General features: G+C 35.7%; 1 protein-coding gene across 13 annotated transcripts in view; it reads right to left on the bottom strand.

Annotated features, from left to right (window-relative positions):
- EFR3A (EFR3 homolog A) overlaps window positions 1-25,415 on the bottom strand; it is a 103,748-nt gene that overhangs the window by 38,255 nt on the left and 40,078 nt on the right. For all 13 annotated transcript variants that reach the window (XR_011543523.1, XR_011543525.1, XR_011543524.1 and 10 more), the window contains 8 exons: window positions 25,098-25,225; window positions 23,648-23,798; window positions 19,011-19,132; window positions 17,044-17,193; window positions 16,086-16,223; window positions 8,721-8,799; window positions 5,462-5,597; window positions 3,312-3,479 (listed from right to left, as the gene is read on the bottom strand). Coding sequence is in view for 10 of the 13 variants with exons in the window: in XM_008515524.2 (XP_008513746.1) it covers window positions 3,312-3,479; window positions 5,462-5,597; window positions 8,721-8,799; window positions 16,086-16,223; window positions 17,044-17,193; window positions 19,011-19,132; window positions 23,648-23,798; window positions 25,098-25,225 (1,072 nt within the window). In the remaining 3 variants the exon portion in view is untranslated. The remainder of the gene's footprint in view (window positions 1-3,311; window positions 3,480-5,461; window positions 5,598-8,720; window positions 8,800-16,085; window positions 16,224-17,043; window positions 17,194-19,010; window positions 19,133-23,647; window positions 23,799-25,097; window positions 25,226-25,415) is intronic.

The raw sequence follows: 25,415 nt of genomic DNA, 5'->3' as shown, positions 1-25,415 counted from the left end.
GGCAAACTATCATCATTTGGAGTTGGAGTGTTTTGTTTGTTTAAGGCTAGGGAAGTAGTTCATTACGCTTTTTATTGAGGTCACATTGGTTTATAACATTGTATGAATTTCAGATGTACATCATTATATTCCAATTTCTGTGCAGATTACATGATGTTTACCACTCATACACATATGCCTAATCACCCTTCACCTCTTCCCCTCTGGTAACCACCAATCTAATCTCTGGATCTATGAGTTTGTTTGTTGTTGTTTTTCTTTTCTATTTATGAGTGAGATCATATGGTATTTGACTTTCTCCCTCTCACTTATTTCACTTAGCTTAATAACCTCAAGTTCTATCCATGTTGTCACAAATGACAAGATTTCATCTTTTTCATGGCTGAGTAGTATTCCATTGTGTGTATATATCACATCTTCTTTATCCATTCATTCATCCCTTGATTGGCACTTAGGTTGTTTCCAAACTCGTGACTATTGTGCATAAGGCTGGAATGAACACAGGGGTACAAGTATCTTTACACATTCATGTTTTCATGTTCTTTGGATAAATACCCAAAGAACAGGTGGACTGTACGGTAGTTCTATTCTTAATTTTTTGAGGAATCTCCATACTGTTTTCCATAGTGGCTGCACCAGTTGCAATCCCACCAGCAGTGTATGAATGAGATCATACAGTATTTAACTTTTCTCCACATCTTCACCAACACCCCTTATGTCTTACCTTGTTAATTCTTATCTTGTTAATAACCATTCTGATGGGTGTGAGGTGATAGCTCATTGCGGTTTTGATTTGCATTTCCCTAATAATTAGTGATGGTGAACATCTTTTCATAAATCTCTTGGCCATGTGTGTATCTTCTTTGGAAAAATATTGAGATCTTTTGCCCGTTTTTTAATTGGGTTGTTAGTTTTTTTGTTGTTGAGATGTAAGAGTTCTTTATGTATTTTGGATATTAACCCCTTATCAGATATATGGTTTGCAAATATCTCTGCCCAATTGTTAGGTTGTCTTTTTGTTTTATTGATGGCTTCCTTTGCTGTGCAGAAGCTTTTTTAATTAGGTAGTGTGATATCTCCAGCTTTGTTCTTTTTTTCTCAGGATTCCTTTGGCTATTCGGGGTCTTTTGTTGTTCCATATAAATTTTAGGATTCTTTGTTCTATTTCTGTGAAAAATGTCACTGGAACTTTGATAGGGATTGCACTGAATTTGTACACTGCTTTAGGAAGTATGGACATTTTTAACTACGTTAATTCTTCCAATCCAAGAGGCCAGAATATCTTTCTTTGTGTCTTCTTCAACTTCTTTCAACGGTGTCTTATAGTTTTCATTGTACAGGTCTTTCACCTCTTTGGTTAAATTTATTCCTAGGTATTTTATTCTTTTTGTTGTAATTGTAAATGGGATTGCATCCTTAAATTCTCTTTCCGCTACTTTGTTGTTAGTGTACAGAAACACAAGTGATTTCTGTATGTTGATTTTGTATCCTGCAACTTTATCATATTCATTGATTATTTCTAAAAGTTTTTTGGTGGATTCTTTAGGGTTTTCTATATATAAAATCATGTCATCTGCAAATAGTGAAAGTTTCTCTTCTTCCTTTCTAATTTCGATCTCTTTTATTTCTTCTTCTTTCTTGACTGCTCTGGCTACAACTTCCAATGCTATGTTAAATTAAGAGTGCCAAAAGGGCACTTTGTCTGGTTCCTGGTCTTAGCAGGATAGCTTTCAGTTTTTCTTCACTGAGTATGCTATTAGCTATGGGTTTGCCATATATGGCCTTTATTACGTTGAGGTACTTTCCTTCTATACCCATTTTACTCAGTTTTTATCATAATGGATGCTGTATCTTGTCAAATGCTTTCTCTGCATCTATTGAGATAATCACGTGATTTTTATTCTTCATTTTGTTAACGTGGTGTATGATGTTGACTGATTTGTGAATGTCCAACCATCCCTGCATCCCTGGAATAAATCCCATTTGATCATGGTTTATGATCTTTCTAATGTACTCTTCTATTAGATTTGCTAGTACTTGTTGAGGACTTTTGCATCAATGTTCATCAGTGATACTGGCCTGTAATTTTCTTTCTTTGTGCTGTCCTTGTCTGGCTTTGGTATGAGGATAATGTTGGCCTTGTGGAATGAGTTAGGAGGCTCCCCCTCCTCTTGAACGCTTTGGAAGAGTTTGAGAAGGATAGGAGTTAAGTCTTCTTTGCGTGTTTGGTAGAATTTGCCAGGGTAGCTGTCTGGTTCTGGACTTTTATTTTTTGGGAGATTTTGATTACTGTTTTGATCTCCTTATTGGCGATTGGTCTATTCAAATTCTCTACTTCTTGATTCAGTTTTGGAAGGTTGTATGGTTCTAAGAATTTATCCACTTGAATTGATGAGAATTTTAGAAAAAAGCATAAAAAAAACCCCCACCTCTTTTGCAGTATTTCTGAGGAAAATCTTCTTATATTGTGAGCCTATAAAGTCTTGTTCTGCTCAGGAAGTCAGTGAGCTCATACCCATAAAAAATAGATAAACACATGCATTTCTACACACATACAGACACACATAGGGAAGAAAAAGGGGCTCTTCGAAGAACATTTTATCACTTACGTAGTATCCAGCCAGGAACGTATAACCTAAATTTAATCAGGAGTAAACACCAGACAAACCCAAATGAGGAAATTTCTATTTGAAGGGAGGGGGGGCTCTACTGCTAAAAAAATGTCCCTTTCATAACAGATATGTTCCAAACTAAAGGAACTAAACAAATATTACAACTAAATGCAATATATGATCCTAGACTGGATCCTGGACCTAAAAAAAAACATGCCATAAAAGAATATTATGTCAAATGAGAAGACTGAAATATGGAAGCTTAATTAAAGTACTGTATCATTGCTAAATTTATTGATATTGCTAACTGCATTCTGATTATATAAGAAAATATCTTTATTCTTTGGAAAAATACCCTGTGGTAAAGGGCCATGATGCATACGCACTTACTATCTAGTGGTTTAAGGAAAAAATGTGCTACATACATACATACTTGCATACACAGAAATGGAGTGAGAGAGAGAGAGCATGCGTGCAAATGATAAAGTAAATGGCATAAAATATTAACAGATGATTCTGGGTGAAGAGTATACAGTATTCTGTGTCTTATGTCTGTTTATTTTCCAAATATACAGTAATTTTTAAAAGTCTAAGTTGTCACCCATCTTTCATTAGTGCACTGTGAGAGTCAAGGACCTTCTGCGAGAGCTTTTTAACCCCTGCTTTACACAATAGTTTTGAAAAGTGAAATGTACTCACCTATTGTTTGGATGATAGCGTTCTGTACAATCTTCTCATCATTGTCTTTGGAACTTGCGTTTAAGTTGGCACTGACTACAGATCCCCCCTGTAAATCATTTGCTTCAAATTCAACACTGAGACGCAGATGTTTCAAAAGAGTGTTAAAGACTTCCAGTACCGTGGGTCCTGTAAATGATCACTGATGTGAACAGATACACTTTTCTAGTATTAAGTACTCAAAATCAGTTCTCATATTTCTCAACAGAAATTTTTTGGACATTTTCTAATTGGCTGGGAATACTTAATAATTTACGAACTAACCGTTCATTAAAAAAGTAAATGAGAGGGGCCAGCCCCGTGGCGCAGCGGTTAAGGTTAAGTTCGCACGTTCCGCTTCTCAGCGGCCCGGGGTTGGCCGGTTTGGTTCCCGGGTGCGGACATGGCACTGCTTGGCACACCATACTGTGGTGGATGTCCCACATAGAAAGTAGAGGAAGATGGGCACGGATGTTAGCTCAGGGCCAGGCTTCCTCAGCAAAAAGAGAAGGACTGGCAGTAGTTAGCTCAGGGCTAATCTTCCTCAAAGAAAAGTAAATGAGAGACATTTAAATAAGAATGTCTCCTAGATATTCCAACAAGTATCTACTGGTTCTATGAGCAACTTGCTGTTGGAATCTCTGGTACAAACCACATAAAATGCATACACGCATATAAAGATTACCAAAACCTTTTCACCTATTTCATCTTATCTTCTCAAAATAATGTGTACTGGGACACTGTTTAACTTGATTGGTGGGTCAAAATATAGCTTGTTGTGGCATAGGAAATTTATTTGCATCTTTTGAGACTGAAGAAGGAAGAATCTGCCTCAATTATTAGACAGAAACTAGCTGATCTATCGGAGCCAGGTAAACTAAATTTGCTCTGTACTTTCAGTTCTATAATTACTATGCACATATTGCTGTCACTGCAACAATCACACTGTATTTTAATTACCGTGTTCTATTTCTGCCTCCTCCTGTCCCTTACAACCTCCTCCAGGACAGCCAGCCACATTCAAATACTTCTCTGAATGTACGGAGCCCAGCACACAGGACCTCACACATACCAGACATCAGTAAGTGTGATGACTCAGTGTATCATCTGTTTCATTTCATATTTCAAATTAAATAACTTTCCAATTAAATAACCTGCTTCCCTCTCTTTGAGATAAGTTACAACATGAGTAATGAAAAGTCCATATGCAAAATGCTTACTCTTATTTGACAACGAATAAATATTAGAATATTTCATTAGCTAATATATTCTTTCACTTTGACTTTGAAGCAAAGAAACCATAACCAGATTCTCCTAACTTCAGTCATTCAACTAAGGACCCTTCCATTCTTCTGATCATATGTAGGTGAAAAACCACGATCTCTGACCTGTCCCTTTTCCTTGCTACCCCCATAGTCAGTCAGTTATCAAATCCTGTTGACTTTACATTCCAGCTCCTACTGCTGCCGTCCATGGTCAAGTTCTTCCTCTCATGCCTACAACCATGATGACAACCACCTGTTATTTCTAATGTGTCCTACATTTTGCAGCCAAATGAATTATCCTACTGGATATCTCTGATAAGGATTACAGTAAATCCTTAAGGAGTGTCAGTCAACTGTAGAATTATATCATGATCTGGCTACAACTTTAGTTTTAAAGCCACTTCTTTGACTTCCTCCACACTACCAGCACACATTCTATCCCAAAAGGCTACAGAATATTTTGCTCTTACTAATCCATTTTTCCTCTTTTCTCTGATATGTGATGATACGTGATCATAAAAATTCTGTCTTGGATTACCATATTAGGTAGAGTTGTCTAACTCCAAGTAAACTGTAAGTTTCTTACATCTATATCCTTCCAAATGTTTAGCATATAATTGGTATTCAAAAATCTTTATTAGAAAAAAGCAGGAAGAGAAGGAGAGTTTTATTTGGAGGAAAAGTGCTTAACTGTACCCTAAAGAAGTCTGAGAATAATCATGTGAACCCAAAATTTCAAGAGAAATTATAGCACATTTAAAAACATAAGAAGTATTTTCAAACAGTTTTCCACACATTGCTATACTTATTGAAAAAAACATTCTGAAGCAGATTAATGCATTAACGTTCTTTTTTGCTAGCACTCACCTATGGAACCTTTAGCAGCAATGGCAACAGCCTCTAACAGAACCTGAATAATACCTGCTCGAACCCGTGGAGAATCTTTTTTACGAGCATCAAGGTGTCCTAGAATCTCCTGGATCACATGGTGAGAATACTGAGCCTAAAAAATAAACAAAACAGTACAAAGATGCATCTGGCAGAATTCATAAGAATGAAAAACCATGCGACATTTAAATGTCCAATTATAGGAGACTGGTACTCATGTTATAGAACAATATGTAGCCACAAAAACTATTCTTTTAAGGAATAAATAGGTATAAAAGAAAATATGTATGTTATTCTGAGTGAAAAAAGCAAGTTGCAAAATACTATGTTTAATAAAACTCAATCTTGTTTTTTAAAAGTATAGCTAGAATTATATATATCTAAATATTAATACTGGCCATCTCCGACAGAGGGGATTTATGAGAAGTTTTTATTCTCTTTATACTCTCTTATTAATTTAATAATAGGACAAAATGTTGTTAAAAATATACTGATTATTGTGGGCAAAAGTGATAAAGGGACACGTGTATGGTGATGGATAAAAATTAAGACTACTTGGGGTAAGCACGATGAAATGTATTCAGCAATTGATAATAATGTACACACAAAATTACACAATGTTATAAACCATTATGATCCCGATAAAATTACTTGAAAAACAAAATACTGATTATGACATTTACAGTACTTCTCTCTTCTCCAAACTAGACAAACACTATTTCTCACTGGATAGCCCCACTGCCCTGCTCTCGGGCTGGTTACGTTCTCTGCTTCGGAATGGGTGGCTTCACATTAACAAGCAGTGTCCAGCACACAACCGCTACTCTGCTCAACAGCAAAAAACTCTCCTCCATCTATTAATATAACCAATTTCATCTCCAGGTATTTCTGGCATTTCTGTCATAACACATCTACTTCTATAACAACCCAAAATAAAAACGAAGTTTGCATTTTTTCTCTTTACTTTTTGCTTCATTTAAAGCTACGTTAAAATAGAAGAAGGTCAGACAGACAGACACATACACAACATGAAACGGAACTTCTTCCCCAGGAAGCTGTATGCTTTTGATATGTGAACTTTATGTAACTAGTCTGCCTTATTAATAGGATGGCAATTTGATTTACTGTCCAAATCAGGACACTTCAGAGAGTGAATGAGAGTGTTGTTAATAATTACATAACTCAGGGCTATCCTAAGCAAGCGACAGCACATGTTCACAACAACTCAAGAATAGTACCATGTATAGAAAAAAATGGAGAAAAAGGAATGGAACTATAAAGATGTTAGACTTTATACTGTATGTTTTTTAATTCAGGTTTATTGAGGTATCATTTACCTACAGTAAAATTCACCCTTATACTGAAGTTTGAAGGAATATTAATGGATGAAGAGCTTTAAGAAGCAACATCAGATAGTGGCTAAGAGTGTAAGCCCTGGAGTCAGATTTGCCCAAATTCAAATTCTGGCTCCATTGCTTAACAGCCTGATAGCTCATAGCTTAAGAGAGAGTTAGTTAACCTCCCTGTATGCCAGTTTTCCTCACCTACAATATTTAGAAAATAACAACAGTTATTTCACAGGATTGTTGTGGCAATTAAATGAGTTAATTTGTGTAAAGCACCTAAAACTGTGTTTATTATCTGAAAAGTGTTTAATAACTAGCTATTATTACTACTCTTCAATTGGTAGCTCCTGGAATAATACATTACTGTAACACTGAACCTAAGAATAATGATGACAAAAAACATTTCATTCAGAAGCAACCAGGTGCCAGTCACTGTTCTAGGCACTTTAACATTTAATCAACAAATATTTACTGATTCCTTAAGTTTCTTCAACTTTGTAATCTGCTTTATTAATTTACTTCTTGCAAAAAATAATTCCATTTAGTAACTAAATCTGAACGAGGAGGGTAAATAAAGAAATACAAGGCTACAAAAGACTAGGAGAACAGCCTTAATTATGTCCACAGACTGCCAGACTGACTTCTCATCTACTTGAATTAAAATTAAATTAAAAGATCTTAAAAGTTCTCATCACAAGGAAAAAAGGGTCTGTAACTACGTGAGGTGAAAGATTTTGAGTAAATTTATTGTGGTAATCATTTTGCAATATATGCATATATCAAATCATTACGCTGTATACTTTAAACTTACACAATGTTGTATGTAATTATACCTCAATACAAGGCAAAAAAATTTTTGTTATTACCCTTCCACATCCAAACCAGCTTCATTATAACTACCATTTACTGAAAACCTATATTATGCTGGGCATGCTATACTAACCTTAACTTAACGGTTAATTTAGACCAAAAGTTCTGGAATAGAATGATCAGAATTTGAATCCTGAGTTCACTTTCCACTTCTGTGCCCTTGAATGAGTTGCCTGACCTCTTTAAAGGTCAGTTTTCTGATCTGTAAAATGGGGATAATAACCGTGCCTACCTCATAAAGTAAGGAGGATTAAATGAGGTAAAGCATATAAGGTTATTAGCATAGTTATAAGTAGAGCCAGCACTTGATAAATGGTAGCTTCTATTTTAATATATAAATAAACCATTCAATGCATGCATTAAAGGTTTCTTTTCAGAAATGAGGAAATTGAAGCTCAGAGAGGCTGAATAATTTGCTCAAGTTCATACAACTAGTAAACAGCACATACAGGATGTAAATCCTGGTACGACCTATATTAAAAACTCATTTTTACTACCTTATCTCCTTTAAATTATTGATGACTTTTTAGGGCATTAAAAATGTAGATGGTGTTAAAAAAAAAAAAGACCTAAAATCCCACTTGAATTAAGAGCTAATTGGGTCTGGTCAGCTTTCAAGGAAAACCAAGGTAGTCCCTCTGCAGTAGAGAAGAGTGCCTCACCATAAGGTTCTATAAAGAGTAAAGGAGTTAATATATGTACCATTACATCATAAATAAATGGTGGCTATTATTATCAGCTATATGCTGCCATAATAAATATCAATTCCAATACCAGTTTATCAGTGAGATATAAATACACAATAAGGAGCACCACCATAAAATCATTTACTTCTTTTTATTAAATATCTTTTCATCTTGCCTAATAAAAAAATAAGTGGTAAAAAGAAATAAGTAAGACAAAGAACGAAATTAAAAACGTTTCATATCCTACAGTGTTCTATATCTGTCTGATTATATGCTCATCGACATAGAACCAAAATTAACTTATATAAATATAATAAACAGTTAGCCAACCCTTACCTGAATGGAATACATTATAATTTTAAAGCAGTGAACTGCAAATTCATTGGGATCCCACAGTTTGTGATGATCTAAATGTCTGTAATTAACAATAAGAAAAATTACTTTAAGAATTCTTTATTTTAATTATACTTTCTTCCTCTAGACAATATGCAAAGATTATCAATCAAAAGAATATTATCTAAAAGAAAGTCAATGTTTCCATTTCCAAAAATATGATACATATTTCTGCTGCTTGCCAGATCCTTTCATAAAACAACAATAAAAGGCTAGAATATATATAAGACTTTTAAATACCTAGATGAGCTGGCAAGAAAGAAAACTCCAGTCCAAACTCCACAAGAAGGCTAGGATCTGGAGAGGTTAAGTATACAGTGAAGCCAACAGCTGTCCTAGGCACACCTTCAGATCTCTGACGGCCAACAGCAAGTGGTTTAAAGGGTTGTATACACAGGAGACTGGAGACAAAGCTTAGGGCCCACCTAGCAAAGGCAGCTATCAGATCAGAAATTCTTGCCTCAATTCAGGACCCACTAAAAGATGACACCCTCAGTGAATCTGTGGGAATGTTCTGTGGCAGAAGACCGTCAAGAAGTTTGCCTGTGTTGGCCTTGGCTCTGAGGGCAACCAGAAAAAACAAAGTCTCTCCAGAGAATTCAACCATACACCCAGCACCCAGGCTCTCTCCTTCGTTTGACAGAATTCACAGTATCTGTGTGGCTCAAAAAACTGAAGACAAGAACGCAGTTCAAAGTGGTACCTGGATAACAGTGCATCCAGGCCTTCAGCAGAAGCAAAATACAGCCTTTTATGGAGGACATACCAGAAGTCCAGACCTCAAAGAATTCCCACAAATCAAGTTACCATGAATGTGAGATCAAAATTAAAATTCACAGATCACACGAGGTAAAAACCACTATGAATGAGAGGCAGCAGAATCCAATCCTTGAGGACTGAAGATATCATTGGAATTAATGGATTCAAAATTTAAAATAAGTTTTTTCGTGGTTACAGAGAGAAAAAAAAATTTGACAACTAAATAAAAGTCTATCAAAGATGACATGTAGATTTGAAAAATAGCCAAATACAACTTTCACATACAAAAGACGCAGTACTGAAACTAGAAAGTTCATATGACGAGTTTAAACAGCAAATTAGGGACAGATAAAGAGAGAACTAGTGACTAAAACTAAAGAAGCTTCCTAGAATGTAGCATAGAGAAACAAAGGAATGAATAATATGTAAGAGAGCTTAGCAGACATAAGTAAAAAAGGGAGAAGGCCCAACAAACACTTTTCATTAGTCTCAGAAGATCAAGACAGAATGAGAGTGAGCCATGTTTGAGGAGCCAAGGACTGAGAATTTTTCTAATTAAAAACAACCAAAGAGGGGCCAGCCCAGTGGCGCAGCGGTTAAGTTTGCACGTTCTGCTTCGGCAGCCCAGGGTTTGCCGGTCCGGATCTCAGGTACGGACATGGCACTCCTGGCACGCCATGCTGTGGTAGGCGTCCCATATATAAAGCAGAGGACGATGGGCAAAGATATTAGCCCAGGGCCAGTCTTCCTCAGCAAAAAGAGGAGGATTGGCAGCAGATGTTAGCTCAGGGCTAATCTTCCTCAAAAAAACAAAAGTCAAAAGCAGTCCCTTCAAACTAAGGGAAAAACTGGCCCATTATTATCACTTTATTCCATAATGTACTTGAGGTCGTAATTAGTGCAATAAGAACAAGAAGGAATAAGGATGACAAAGGAAGAAACAAAGCTGTCAATATTCATGAATGGTTGTGTACACAGAAAACTAAAAAAAATCTTTAAAAAATTCCTAGAGTTAGTGAGAGTTTACAAAACCAATAGATCTAAGATCCATATACAAAAGTCAACTGCACTTCCATATATTAACAACCAAAAAGTCTCAATATTTAAAAAGACAAAAAATTATAAACTCCTTGGAATACACCTTTTCTTACACCTTTATGAAGATTATTATAAAATGTCATTGAAAGACATTAAAGAGAGAGAGACACCATGTTCATTAATAAGAGGACTCAATATCATCATGTCAACTGTCCCCAAATGGAAATAATGGACTGAACTTCAAAAGAAAGATAAGACCACAAAATATAAATTTGGGCTTAATCAGAATGTTAGTAAATAGTTATAATCTTGAAGACAAAACAGAGTATAGAGTGAGAAAAGAAGTTTGGGAGAAAAATATTAAAAGGTTGAGTTGAAGCAGAGGCCACAAAAAGAGCCATTCAGGGAGATAGGAAAAAGCAGAGAAATGTTAGAGGTCCAGTGCACGGGTTACTCTTGCAAGAAGAGCTTCAACAGATTGGCAGGCGTGGAAGTCAGACTGCAGTGGAACCAGGAACACGGGAGGCAAGGGGGCAGACGCAGTAACTGGACACTATTTTCTAGAAGTTCAGTAGTAAAGGGAAACGGAGAGGAAAAGAATTTCCAAATACCAGACCAGTGATTTTCAAATCCTGTTTCCACACAACGTGCATCAAAATCACCTTGGGAAGAACAACAACAAACAGATTTCTGGGCTCTCTACTGTGCCCTGGCAGCAAATCCATGGATTTGGGGACCAAAGATCTTGTACTTTTTTTTTTTTCTGAGGAAGATTGGCCCTGAGCTAACATCTGTACCAGTCTTCCTGTATTTTGTATGTGGGTCCCTGGCACAGCATGGCCACTGACGAGTCGTGTAGGTCCATGCCTGGGAACCAAAGCTGGGTCACCGAAGTAGAGTGTGCCAAACTTAACCAGTAGGCCATGGGGCCTGCCTAAGACCTTGCACTTTTAACAAGCATCCCAAGGATTAATAAGCACACTAACTTCTAAGAACCCCTGTCCTAGACTTACCGATACAATTTACTACTCAGCATCTTTCCAAAGTAGGTAGGGAATTTCCCTTTGAGGGCTCACTACGCACAACAAGGAAGAAAAAGCAGAGCTACTAACTCAACTGGGGGAGATCTGTGAAAGTTAAAAAAAAATTCAATTTAACTACCCACTTCTAAAACAAGAACTGGCATAAAATATATTCAGTTCGAACAAAAACGATCTCAATTCCACCATGCAGACACTAGTGGGAGATGTGTAAGCACTGTTGGACTAGGGAGTCAAATGAAGTATAAAATTTTCACCTTAATGTTCCTCTCACTGGAACAATTTCACTCAGACTTCTGAGAAGAAAACTACTTATTTTTCTATATACAAAAATCATGGAGATAACTGTATAATGGTATATAAAATTTCCACTAATTTGTACAATAAAACATGAGATACTTCAGAGAAACCTCCAATTTCTTACTTTAAGCTACTTCCAGACAACCAAGGGTCAAATATCAGTTTACTCTCCTCTATCAACTTTGGGGGAAAAGTTTAAGAAACATGAAGAGCTTTTATCTTTTATCACAGCTGTTGACATTCTACATCCAAATGTCTAATTTTATTTCCAAATGTCAAAGTTAATTTGAACAGAATTTTATAAATGTTGAGGAATAACTTAGGTGTAAAAACGTTCTTATGAAATCTTTAGAGGTACAGAATCAATCAATACAAAGAACTTCAAAGTTGAGAGCTATTGGCCAGTCTTCTCATTTGTTAACACGTAAGTGACAATACCTGCCCCTTACCTGGTAATTATATTATAAGGATTAAATAAGATAAAGCTAGTGAAATCACCCAGCACAGTATCTGACAATGTACAATACTAACTTTTTTTTTTTAGTATTTTTTTAAGATTAGCACCTGAGCTAACAACTGTTGCCAGTCTTCTTTATTTTTTTCTTTTCTTCCCCCTAAAGTCTCCCAGTACATAGCTGTATATTCTAGTTGTGAGTGCCTCTGGTTGTGCTATGTGGGAAACAGCCTCAGCATGGCCTGATGAGCAGTGCCACATCCGCACCCAGGATCTGAACCCATGAAACCCTGGGCTGCTGAAGCAGAGCACGCGAACTTAACCACTCGGCCACGGGGCCAGCCCCCTACAATATTAACTTTAATCTCAATCTTTATCTCCCTTTTTCCCTGCTACTCCACCATCCCAGATTTTTGCCCCAGTATTCAACAAACACTAATATGATGTCTGCTCTAAACAGTCAAACTAAATTTTCTAAGTTCAAAACATTAAAGAAGGAATTTTGATAATTGGGTGACCATACCCTCTTATGATACATCTCTAACTAAAAGTACTGCATTTTTATCCTAACCTACTAAATTTTCCAAAAACTGAAATCTTGAGTTGAACGGATTCCACTTAAAAAAATCAGAACCATAGTTTGCAAAACATGAAATAGGTAGATTCCTAATAGATGATATTTAAGAAGAGAACGGCAAGAAAGAAAAAGCAAAAATATTTTACATAGAAACTACACTATTAAAATCACATTTACCTTTGCAGCATTAATTTTTTCTTTCAATGTTAAAACTTTTATAGCATATGAACAAGTATGCAATTAAGAATAGTACTTTCAATGATAAGTGAAATAATTACTTTTAGTCAAAGTAAAAACGGTAAGTGCATAGCATACTTTGCAAAATTAGTACCTCACAGAAGTCTTCTGGCATTAAGAAAGAACAGTCTCAAAACAAAAGTATTTCACTTCTAGTGAATGAATGACTAGAGAAAGTAGCTCTTAAGATGGAAAAACATTGCTCTGGAAATTTTGTTTGCAAAAAATGCTTTAGTTCAACATTGAAGTAGGTTTTTTATTTCAATCGTTATTTGATCTAGTAAAGAAAATAAATGATTTAATAGAAATACTGAATTGTTTTTTTTAGTGAGGAAGATTGGCCCTGAGCTAACATCTGTGGCCAATCTTCCTCTTTTCACTTGAGGAACAGTGGCCCTGAGCTAACATCTGTGCCATTCTTTCCTCTATTTTCTATATGAGTCGCCGCCACAGGATGGCTTGATGAGTGGTGTAGGTTCACAGCTGGGATCCGAACCTGCGAACCTGGGCCACTGAAGCAGACAGTGCCAAACTTAACCACTACACCACCAGGCCAGCCCCTTGAATATTACATTTTTAATAAACAGTGAGCATAGGACACATTTTTCAGTATCTAAGAATAGTATATAAAAGACTTTTCTTAAAGAAAGGAGAAACACAGAGAAAACTAAGTTTAAACTAAAATAAAACTTTTCCTGAAGTGGTTTAGCAGTAAAAGAGGTTGTAAAATTCCCCGAAATTAAAATAAACCACTAATTTTCTACAAAGTTCAAAATCCACTTTGCTAAGAGGGAGAAAACTAAACTTTATTTACCTCTTGAAGCATGCAACCAATTACTTCTGGTTCTTATACCTTCTCGTCAAGAATTTTCCAATAGTAACCTCCTAACATACTGACCCTGGTTCAAATCCATCCTATAAAGCTCGTCTAAGTAACTTTCTTAAAGGACAATTCTAGCCATTTCACATCCTGGAGCTGAGATCTCGACCAATGACCTCAACATTTAAATATAAAATTTTAAGACCTCTATAGTGTAGCCTCAACTCACATACTAACCCGTTAACCATATCCGACGCTCCAGCCAATGGTAACAACTAATCTCTGCTCCTCACTCCAAGTCCACACTTATTCTCTGTCTCTGCTCACGCATCTCAACCAGCTAAACCTTACTTACCTACCTAAGTCCACCCCAAAAGAGATCGCTCCCCATCCCAAATTCAACTTGAATTCTTTGTTTTGAACTGCTATAGCACTTTTTGACCTTTTCCCATAACCCATATATTGTATCATAGTTACGGTGCACGTCAATTATCCATCATGTTTGTTAAGAACCAGGACAGTTTTATTCATGCATATATTCCAAAAAATACCTGGTACCTCACTTGCAACGGCATTTAATATTTAATTAGCTAATTAACTAAATAACTAATACGTAATTAATATTTAATTAACACTTAATGAACTAACATAAGATAAGGATTTAAGTTCATTAAGTTCTACATACAAAAGAATACGGCCCACTTCAACTCACTCAAGTACAGTTAATTTGGTAGCTTCTTTCTTCTAGGCTTGCTCTCTAGATTGTTAAGGCCTTATAGATGATCTCTCAGTTAATAAGGGTATTAAGATAAAAATTGGAATTCTGCTATTAAATTAGCATGTCCGGACATTAAAAGTAAATCTGCCTTTAGTTACATTTGACATAAATTGGATGATTTCTTCACAGCATTTCCATAAGCTCACAGCGTTTTTAAGCAGTAGATCTCCATTTTTCTTTTGGGAGGGGGGTGTGAGGAATCACAGATTCCTTTGAAAATCTAATTATTCTCTGATTTTTAATGTAAGTTTATGGTTTATAGATTCTTGTAACTAAAGCTCAACTCTGAACCTAAACATTTGTCCTAAATAAAGAATTCTCGCGTTACATTTAGACTACTTTGTATGTGCTATTAAAACACTACAGTAAGAGAGGGAAAAGGACAAGGCAAATGATTAACAAAACACTAACGAAAATGTCTAGAAATTATATAGAATATTACATAGGAGATCTATCATCTGATGATTGAGTTAGAGTGCAAAGGCTTGACAAGGCTTGAAAGATAATGCCTGAGGCCGGCCTGGTGGCACAGCAGTTAAGTGCACACATTCCGCTTCAGCGGCCCGGGGTTCGCCGGTTTGGATCCCGGATGTGGACATGGCACCGCTTGGCAAGCCATGCATATAAAGTAGAGGAAGATGGGCACGGATGTTAGCTCAGGGCCAGTCTTCCTCAGCAAAAAGAGGGGGATTGGCAGCAGTTAGCTCAGGGCTAATCTTGCTTAAAAAGAAAAAAAAAAGATAATGTCTATGCAGAGAAATTCAAAGCTCACAAATGTATCCTGCCTGGAGGGTAAGATACATTTATATAAGTACCAATGAGATATTTAATATTCCTGCTCTGATTAGTCACTAGGTATAAGAAGAAATTTACTCAAAGAAGTGAATGTGCTCTAAGGCAGTCCAGCCATGACAAAAAGAAAGCCAAGAACTAGAAGCAAGGGAATAAAAGGAATTCACCACAGAAGTTAATAAAACAAGATACAGCACACTTGGGCATCGTTTGTTTTAATATTTTACTGTGCATATGCATTTAAAGAACTGGGAGTAGAAATTCAAGATAAGTGACGCACGTGATATCAAGCACATGACTACATTTCACTTTTAAGGGAGAAAAGCTGTTGAAATGGTTGAACCAGTGCTCAGACGTATGATATCTGACTTAGTCCTCGACTCTTCCTACAATGCTACACTGATCCATGAATAACTCACTCATACAAGTAAAAAGCATTTGTTCTCTCTAAGTAAATTAACACAGAATTAATACAGCTCAGTCACAATATCCAGGAAAATACCAACTACTTACGCAAAAACTGGTCTAACAGCGTTATTCATATTCCCAAAAGTTGCTCGACCCAGCAGTTCTCTGAAACAGTTTTCAGCCAGCACAGCGGGATTCTCTTCCTTGTCAGCTGCGGAAGGAGAAGAGGGAGGGCCTATGCGACTGAAAAGAAAAAACAAACGAATGCAAGAATTCTGCTGGTTCTAACAGTCAAACAGAACAGATTTTACTTCTCAGAAATGTTAAAATGACATTTTCTTTTTATCTCAAAATACCTTAGAAAAATGAATAAGAAATAAACACAATCTAACCCTCTTGTCGAAAAAATATGGAGTGAATAGCAACCATCATTATTATTAATACTTTGGTTAGTTCTAACTCCCTATGAAAAAGCATGGTGGATCTCTAAAGAATAACAGAAGCTGGGGCTGGCCCAGTGGCACAGTGGTTAAGCTCATGTGCTCTGCTTCCCTGGCCCAGGATTCGCAGGTTTGGATCCTGGGTGCAGACTTAGCACCGCTCACCAAGCCACGCTGCGGTGGCGTCCCACATAATATAGATGAAGACTGGCACAGACCTTAGCTCAGGGAGAATCTTCCTCACGCACACACACACACACACACACACAAAAAGAATAACAGAAGTTCAGTTATAATTTCTATTTCTCACACTTGCAACTTCCAGTAGCATTAATTCAAATAGCAAATAAGATGCTCAATAATAAACAGCAAGTCAAGTGTAAATTTAATCTGAAAGAAATAAAACCTCAAGTGTTTAAGTTAGAACCTGTGGTCTCCTAAGCCTAATGTGATCACTAAAGATGAATAATTTTTTCACAAAGGGCACATGTTTAAACTCACTAAGTTTACAAGACTACTGTTTATATAATACTAAAGACTAAACTTTCTTATCCTAGCAAGCAAGCACACATCCATACGTACAAAAGTAACACAGCCTCAACCCTAACACCTCTATTCAATACCTGTCCGCCTCTTCTATCTTCTGCATGTTGAACAGCAGGGATGGAACGATTTTATCCATGTGCTGAGGCTCCCAGATGGTAGCCCGAAGTTCATCATTAACCGTCTTGCGAACCACGCCTTGAATACCTCTGATTCCAGCAATTCGGATTCTGTTAAAAAGAAGAAAAAACTGAATCATGAAAAAAAATAACCTAACAAGTCTGTTTACTTAGCTAAGAGAATGGATGCCAAATAAGTGTTGTTATCTCAAGTCAACAAAATGAAAAGAACACACAATAAGTCTAAGAAATTAAAATCTCAAAAAAAACTAAGATGGACACAGAGATATGGCAGCTCCAAAAGAGGTTTACTTTGGACACCATCTTTTCAAAATCAGAATTAAAGTTTAAAAGGACTGTAAAATATAGAACTATCTATTCTGTGTAGTCTTTTTCAATTAAAAAAAATTAATCAAAAGAATTAGGTTTCCTTAAGAGGATGATAATTCAAACTAATATGAACCAGATTCTCTCCATTTCTTGGCCAGAAGTCTCAGAAGCTGAGTGAAAACAGAATTTCACTGTTCCTGAACATCCATAATACTTCCTCAGACTTTCCTTTCATGGTTTCTCCTTGAGAGCCTCTCACCTCCTTAGTCCACCTAGATGGAAGACTGAGCTGGTTCCTTTAAATGTCTGACAAGTGAGAACTATCAAATGCAGGACAGCTAAACCCAGCCATATACACACAGATCTGTGTGTACTGACACACATACATTATCACATGTATACGTGACTTAAAATTTATCCACATCGTGAGAATGCTGCCCTGTCTTCCCATCCCAAGCCATAACCCTCAACTTTCTCGAGCTCTTCCTTTCTCTTCTTTAAAAAAAGAAAAAGCTACAGGTTCAAGGATGAGAAGAAAAGTAACTAGAAAACAGCATGTCAAAGCTGGGGAAGAAGAGCCTCACAAGCAGGGCTAACCTGGTAGTCCATATGCCCCAAAACCCCTTCCTTCCGGTCCAATCTGAGGGTTATTTACTTCCTTTCTTGCTACCATTTGAAATATCCACCATTAGAGGTTTATTCGGCTTACCCAGCAGTGTCTCCCAAAAGCTGTAAATAGGTTTAGAGAATGGGAGACATGGGAAGGGGGTGATAGTGCTTTGCAAACCCACGGGGAAATAACGCAGCATTCAGGAGCAGCAGATGGAGAGTGGGATGTGGCAGTAACATGATATGGAACAGGTGAGAAAGTGCACGGGAGACACAAAGACAAATTTTGCCTTTTTCAAAGCTGTGTCAATATGTGCGCTTCCTAAAACATAAAGAAAGTCTTGAGAGACTCTAGTGCAGCTGTCACAAGTGGGCAAGCCTGACGTTACTACAAAGGTAGCATCTGCAAGGCAAGTATTTTAAGAAAATCTTAACAGTTATCAGCCCCATTTCCTACTGCCCATGACCCCTAAGTCCTATTTGATAGTGTATTGCTAAAAATAAAGGGATTCATAATAAGCATCTAAGTTAGAATCTAAATGGGAATACGAATACCCCTAACGAAAACCAAAAGGCCTTTTACTTAAGGCAAAGCAGGAGAAAAATAAAAACTTCTAAGTATTTTAAAGCATTTTTATTTACTGATTTGTTTTACATGATTCAAGGAAGGAAAAAGTACTATAAGGCTTTTCATTTGTGCACAGAAAATTTCAAGTTAGTTTTTGTAAACATTAATGAAAAATGTTAGGTGAAAGTATGTTCAAAAGACAAAGTTTCTTCACTAGGGGGCGCTAAATACCTAAAAATAAGATAACGTAATAAATTTTTGAATTTGAATTTTGATATTTCAGTTGGTTCTTCTAACAGCAATGGGAATTTTAGGAATAAAGCGAATATTTTCTCCTTTCCTTTGGTAATCATCATATAATACATAAACACAGTATTTATCAAATCACTGACTATAAATCATAAAGTAAAATAATACATACTCTGTTCGTATTTCTGGATTGCTATGACAGGAATGACACATGGCACTAAAGCGAGATACAAAAAAGTCGTAACGTCTGTGATAGGACGGTGTATCTTCTTCAATATTTGCAAATTTCACAAACTGAAAAAAAAACCAACATAAATGTGTTGTCACCTTTTTGAAACTGCAGAACAAGCACGTTTACTTTCATTCATTATTTGATACATTAACGAGAAATATCCAAAGAAGAAGCAAATGATACAAAATATCACAAATACAAAAGGATTTCTTAAATAATGAACTTTAGAAAATCAAGACTATAGCATTATAAATATTAAATATAACTTTTTAAACCAGTCCCTTTTGAGTGAGCGAGCCCACTCTCTAGAAGGAAAAGTCTTACTCTAAAGCTCTTCCACATCCTAGATGCTGACAATACTTCAGTGATAACCTTGGTTAGGCCCGAACCTCTAGGGAATTTTATTTCTTAATCATGGGTAGGAAATCTTCCACGATAGCTGTTAAAGAACACATGAACGGAAAAAAAACTACACAAATAAGACGGAACAAGAAAAGGGGACATAAACTGACGAATACATAAACTAAGTAGGGAGAAAAATACTAAGATGGGAAAATTTATTCTCTCTCTTTTCTAAAGAAAAAAAGGGGGAGAGCAAATGAGCAAGTGACCCATACATTTAGGAAATTTTAAATATTTTATATGTATCACGGACCTGGCCCCTAAGATTCCTTAATATGCACTAACTTTTCTCATTGACTTTCTCATTCATTCAGTGATCTATTACTTCTTTATACTAAATAGCCTTAAGAACAAATTGTTAATTTACTTGCAAATTTCAATATATACAAACACCTAGCAGGATACAGACGAATGGCTTTAAAAGGCTGTATCCAAAAAACTATTCAACCAAATTTACTGATACTCTTCCGGAAACAAAACTGAAATAAGCATGGGATAAATTTGAAAAAAATCAAACGATGATACCAAAAAGATTTTAAATTAATTCAGCCAGAGCTAAGTCATCTGTTTTAAATTATAATTTATGATTCATATTATCTAGAAAAGGGTCACAAATACAACTCCTGGTTGAGATTAAACTGACATTCATTACTATTCTGTTTCATACACTGTTTTCACGTGAGTTCTTATTTAATCATTCCAACAACCTTGTAAAGAATGTGTCATTATCCCCATTTTACAGACAGAAACACTGAAATTCAGAAGTTAAATAATTTGCTCAAACAGTAGGTAAATCACGAAACTGGCATTCTAGTTCAGGGTTTTGGACAATTTTCAAGGTTCCCATACAACACACTAACCATACAAATAGTTTCAGAAAAGATTAAACCAAATATTTATACTTCTCATAAAAATAAACTTTGAACGACAAGGGGAAATACTAAAGTAAAGTATTTAAAAAAAGTCTACATACATTTCCCATTTTCCATTATACATTTAAAAAAGAAACGAAAATATTAAAAGATTAATTCTGAATATTGGAATTACAGGTATCTTTAACTTGTTTACTCTTTTATATATTGTTTAGCATTTTCCAAATTTGCTACAATAAACTTATATTAAGTTAAAAAAATTAATCAGAATTTTAAAAAATAGCCATTAAATGTTCTGGAAAACTTTTAGGAAAAGGAAAAACTTTATTCTCTTCATTTTTGAAAGCCACAAATAAGAGAATAATCTGGGTGATCATTTATAGAAGCATCTCCTACTATCCTTGAGCATAAAGAACAGGATGAAAAATGGGCAGCTATGCTCCAGAGGAATGTACAACGTACGCCCTCCTTCCCAATTTTATGGAAAAGCTCTCCTAATTCCCCTAACTCTGGGAGCTCTCTAACAAATTCTAAACCTACATACTCTGTGCTAAAATAAATAAAAGTATTATCATACAGACTTCTCATCACATGTAGGAGTGAAGAAAAATGAGACACAGTACAGCATAAAGGTTATGAATGGACTCTGTTAGATGGATCTGGATTTGAATCGTGGGTTAATAAAATCGGAGACTGTGAAACAGAATATTTAACTTGTAGGGTTGTTGAGAGATTCAAATGAGAACCAAAGGAAAGTCAGCACAAGGCCTTGCACGTAACATATGCTCAACAAAAACTAAGTCCTATTTTTTTCAGTTAATATTTTAAATGAATTAGCTATGTTTCAAAAGGTACACTAAAAGGTAGCAGCAATGCAACCCTTTAGATGTAAAGTTTCTCACCCTCAGCACTATTAAAATTGGGGCCCTGATAATTCTTTGTTGTGGGGACTGTCCTGTGTAGTATATGCAGGACGTTTAGCAGTATCCCTAGCATTCTGGATACCACTAGCACTCCCCACCCCCAGCTGTGAAAATCAGAAAGCACTCCAGACATTGCCAAGTGTTAGGGAGGAGAGAGGGCGGTGAGAACTGCCCCTGGCAGAGAATCACTGCTTTAGAGTCATGAATGGTTTCAATGGTCCCTACGGACAACCGTCAACAATGTTTAAAGAAAAATGTTAAGATTAGCAATGAGGCTTGAAAAAAGGGAGATGGATCAACCAAATACAAGAGGAAGAAAAAAAGGCAAGTAATCTACGCTTTCCTTAGACCTTAATCCACAGCAATGAGTATATTTATTTATATTACAAAGAACACAAGCTTTGGAGTAGGAAAACAGGATTGGATCCCTGTTATCTACAGGATTACTTCATTGTGTATTGGTCAAGTTATTTAGCTTCAATTCCTTATTTGTAAAATGTGAATAATATTTCCACAGTATGGATATGAATATGAAATATGGAATATAAAATATTAAGTATCTAGTATACACTGTACTACATCTTTAAAAAAGTCCAAACCAATGTTGCATAGTGTTAACATTTATTACCATTATGTATTGTTATTTATAACAGTAATTATTATATATCATTTATTGATATATTAATTACTTATCATTTCTCTCTCCTGAATCAGTGTGTATACAGGTATGTTATATTATGCTCTGCACTCTAACGCATTTGAAATAGTTCACAATAAAAAAGGGGTAAAAACTAAAAGTGCCTAGCACAATTTCTAAAACAACGGAGAAGCTGAATAAATCATCTATATTACTTTCATACTAGGTCAGCATCAGCACAATAAGGCAACTGTAGAGAAATTAAATAAAATGTGCAAAGACCATTAATAAACATGAAAGTATTAAATTAGCACTGGTCATGTCTGACAATAATTTTTCAATGTATCAATTTTCAATATCTGACAATTCAGCACCACTAAGAAATTAAAATTAGATTTCCAGAGACTACTAGATAAATAATGTTGGTCAAGATAATATAGCATTTCATTTAATACAATTTGCTCAAATCAAAGTAGGTAATTGGAGAATTTGGTCTTTTGTCCAAATGATTCATTAAAGGAATCCTAATGGCATTGCTGGCTGGAAGAAAAATGTTATAAACCAGTTACTTCAATAAAAAATTAATGATAATAATTTTAAAAGCATTAACAGATAATTGACATTGACTACAGTGCTTCAATAACCAAACAAAAAAAAAAAGAATGCATTCTGAGGCTATACACTAGAACTTTTCCCCTAGCTGTTAAACCATTTTCTCTAAACTTTCCTCACCTAATTGTAAAGGAAATAGGAGAAGGGAGAAGCCTAAGTGGCTGCAGTGCCTGACACCGAGCCCATGACACCACCTAACTGCTTGGAAGTATCCAGTATTTTCCATCTGAAACAAACAGACAAAATCATATGAAGTGAGGATTTGTTTTTGGAGGATACTAATGATGATATTACTTATACACTCTTGCTTTCTTAGCGTTCTACTACTATGAGTAAGAATAATTAACAGGGCACTGCACTGTTCATAGAGTTTCACATGTATTAACTCACATCACGCAACAATCCTGTAAGATTGGTACTATTAGCCTCTTTTCACAGATGAAAAGCTGAGGCAAGGCAAGGTAAAATAACTTGTAAAGATACACAGCTAGAAAGCAGTGCAGGCATAATCCAAACTGTGGCAATCGGACTCTGGAATCCAGGCTGTCAGTCAGCACCTCCCCTTCCTCTCCCTATACCATAAAATAATTATCCATAAACAATAGCAAGTGATACATGCTTCTGTTAATTGTTGATAAAAACCTGGATGGGAACATACAGATGGGCTGAATGCCTGAAAGCTTCCTCAGAAATGAGCTGGAACTGAAAAACTGAAGGAGATACAATGAAACTAAAGACAAAAGAAGAAAGTTCATCACTGTATTTTATTTTTCCTTTCAGACATGCCTTCCTGAACCCCACATATGTTTAACAAACTGTGGTTCAGGATAGAAGAAAATAAATGTGGTGAGCACAAAGAGTTCAAAAGTAACATAAGGCATAGGGAATAAACCCTTACTTTTATGGCCAACTGATCTTCTGTTGCTCCTCATGACTGGTTAATAACACAGATTTCACAAGGAGCATCAGAGAAAGCTAGACACAAAGTGTTCTAACCGTCTACACCTGCACTGGCTGTCCAAACACCCTGACCAGAGCATTTGCCTTTACCAGGTAAAGACACTCTAAGAACAGATTCTTTCCAGATATGCTAATTAAACTCAAAATTAGATAGAGAATAGTTTTACTCACGGAATTTGTCCCAAGAACTTGAAGCTTTGGTTCCCCTGATTCCAGCAGCTTTGCTACCATATGAAGAAAGCTTTCTACAAATGGCTTGATGCTTTGAGAATGGCAAGCCATAAGAAGTTGGTCCAATGCCTCCATAGCAATTAAAACATACCTAAGTGTAAGAGAAAAAGACTTATCAAAGCATTTCTAGCTCTCTTAATTCTCCTAAGTGCTTTCATTGGAATAATTAAAATAAGTTTATTCAAATACACAGAACACAGAAAGGCAAATTTAGTAGCTTCTAAGTGAAATCTCAGTTCTCACACAGCACTAATGGATCTTAGATTATAAAATAATCCTCATGTTGAAGTATACAAAAACTAAACCATACTACTCAATTTTTTCCTTCTTACAAAAAACTCTTTCAGAGCTTCTCTGACATTACTTTTGTGTATATCTCTCTTTGTAAACATACACATTTTCTATTTTCCAGACTTTTAACCATATTTCTTTGTATATGACCCAAAATAGTTATTTTCAGCAACGTGCCTAAATTTCCAACATAATCTATTTGCATTTGTAAATATGAGTATATAAAACAGCATCAGCAACAACAGAATATTGTAAGGAAATGTCTCATAAATTTTACCTTACAATCATCAGATTTTAAAGGTTGTACTAAAAAGTAAAATTCAGGCTTTAGACAACTTTGCTTCAATAATCAGCTATAAAAGTATTTGTGTCAAGACTCACTAAAATGTCCTCAATGGTGACAATGTGGAAGTAGAGAAAACCAATATATCATCTGGAGAACGTGATAGTCTAAGAAACTAGGATCATAAGATGACAATATGGGAAAGTATTTATAACTCAAATTATCCAAGTTATTATTGTTCAAGCACAGAGAATGGATTAAGATAGGAGACCTTTATTTACAGGTAGGTGTATAGCTAGCACAATTCCAAATCAGCATACTTACATCTTCTGAACCTTAATATATAAGCCTAATATAGTTCTTTTTTATTACTCTTCTGAAGCTGAGTTAAAAATCAGGTTAAATGGTTAATTTAACCTGGTTAAAACTGGTTAATAGGATCTTTCAGTTTGGGTTAATAGGATCTTTCAGTTTGTTTTCAATTTAGAAATTGATTTTTAAATTACAGTACTGTCCTGATAGACTAAGGGTGTCAATTTCTACTATTTCCATTAGAGAAGTCTCAAAAATTAATGGATGTTTAAGCTAAAGGCAACTCTGTTAACTAAGGTAGTCTCTTCTTAAAACCTAACCACCAGGAAAGTAATACAAACTGTAGCATCTATATGGTACTACATATTTCCTTGTATAATATTACAGTGCATTATCCTCCTTATATATCTTTGCCCACCTAGATGTCAAAATAATTTATAGGATGATTTAGCCTAGGAAGAATTTTCCAAAGGAACTGTATGGAGCAGCAATTAGTTTCCTTACCCAGAACGATGTCTGACAACATCCCTGCTCAACCTTTCTGCCAGGTAAGAACCAATTCGATCGAGTTTCTCTGGAGCAGACACAGCATAAAATGTCAATTTCTCCATATCAGCCTTAACAAGGCCATCCTAAAAATAAGAAGAAAAATAGCAAGCTAAATAGGTTGTTATATTTATATCTATATCTCCGTGCTTATTTTTTGTATTTCTAAGTGTTGCTAGCTTCACATGTCCCCTTTTTGGATTGATGATTAATCCATATTTACGCTGAACCTTCCCAGGTATAACCTCCTCAGTGCTAACATGCAGCATTCTGAAC

This window comes from Equus przewalskii, chromosome 8 (genome assembly GCF_037783145.1).
Source record: "Equus przewalskii isolate Varuska chromosome 8, EquPr2, whole genome shotgun sequence".
NCBI lineage: Eukaryota > Metazoa > Chordata > Mammalia > Perissodactyla > Equidae > Equus > Equus przewalskii.
This window is presented reverse-complemented; position numbering and strand designations above follow the sequence as displayed.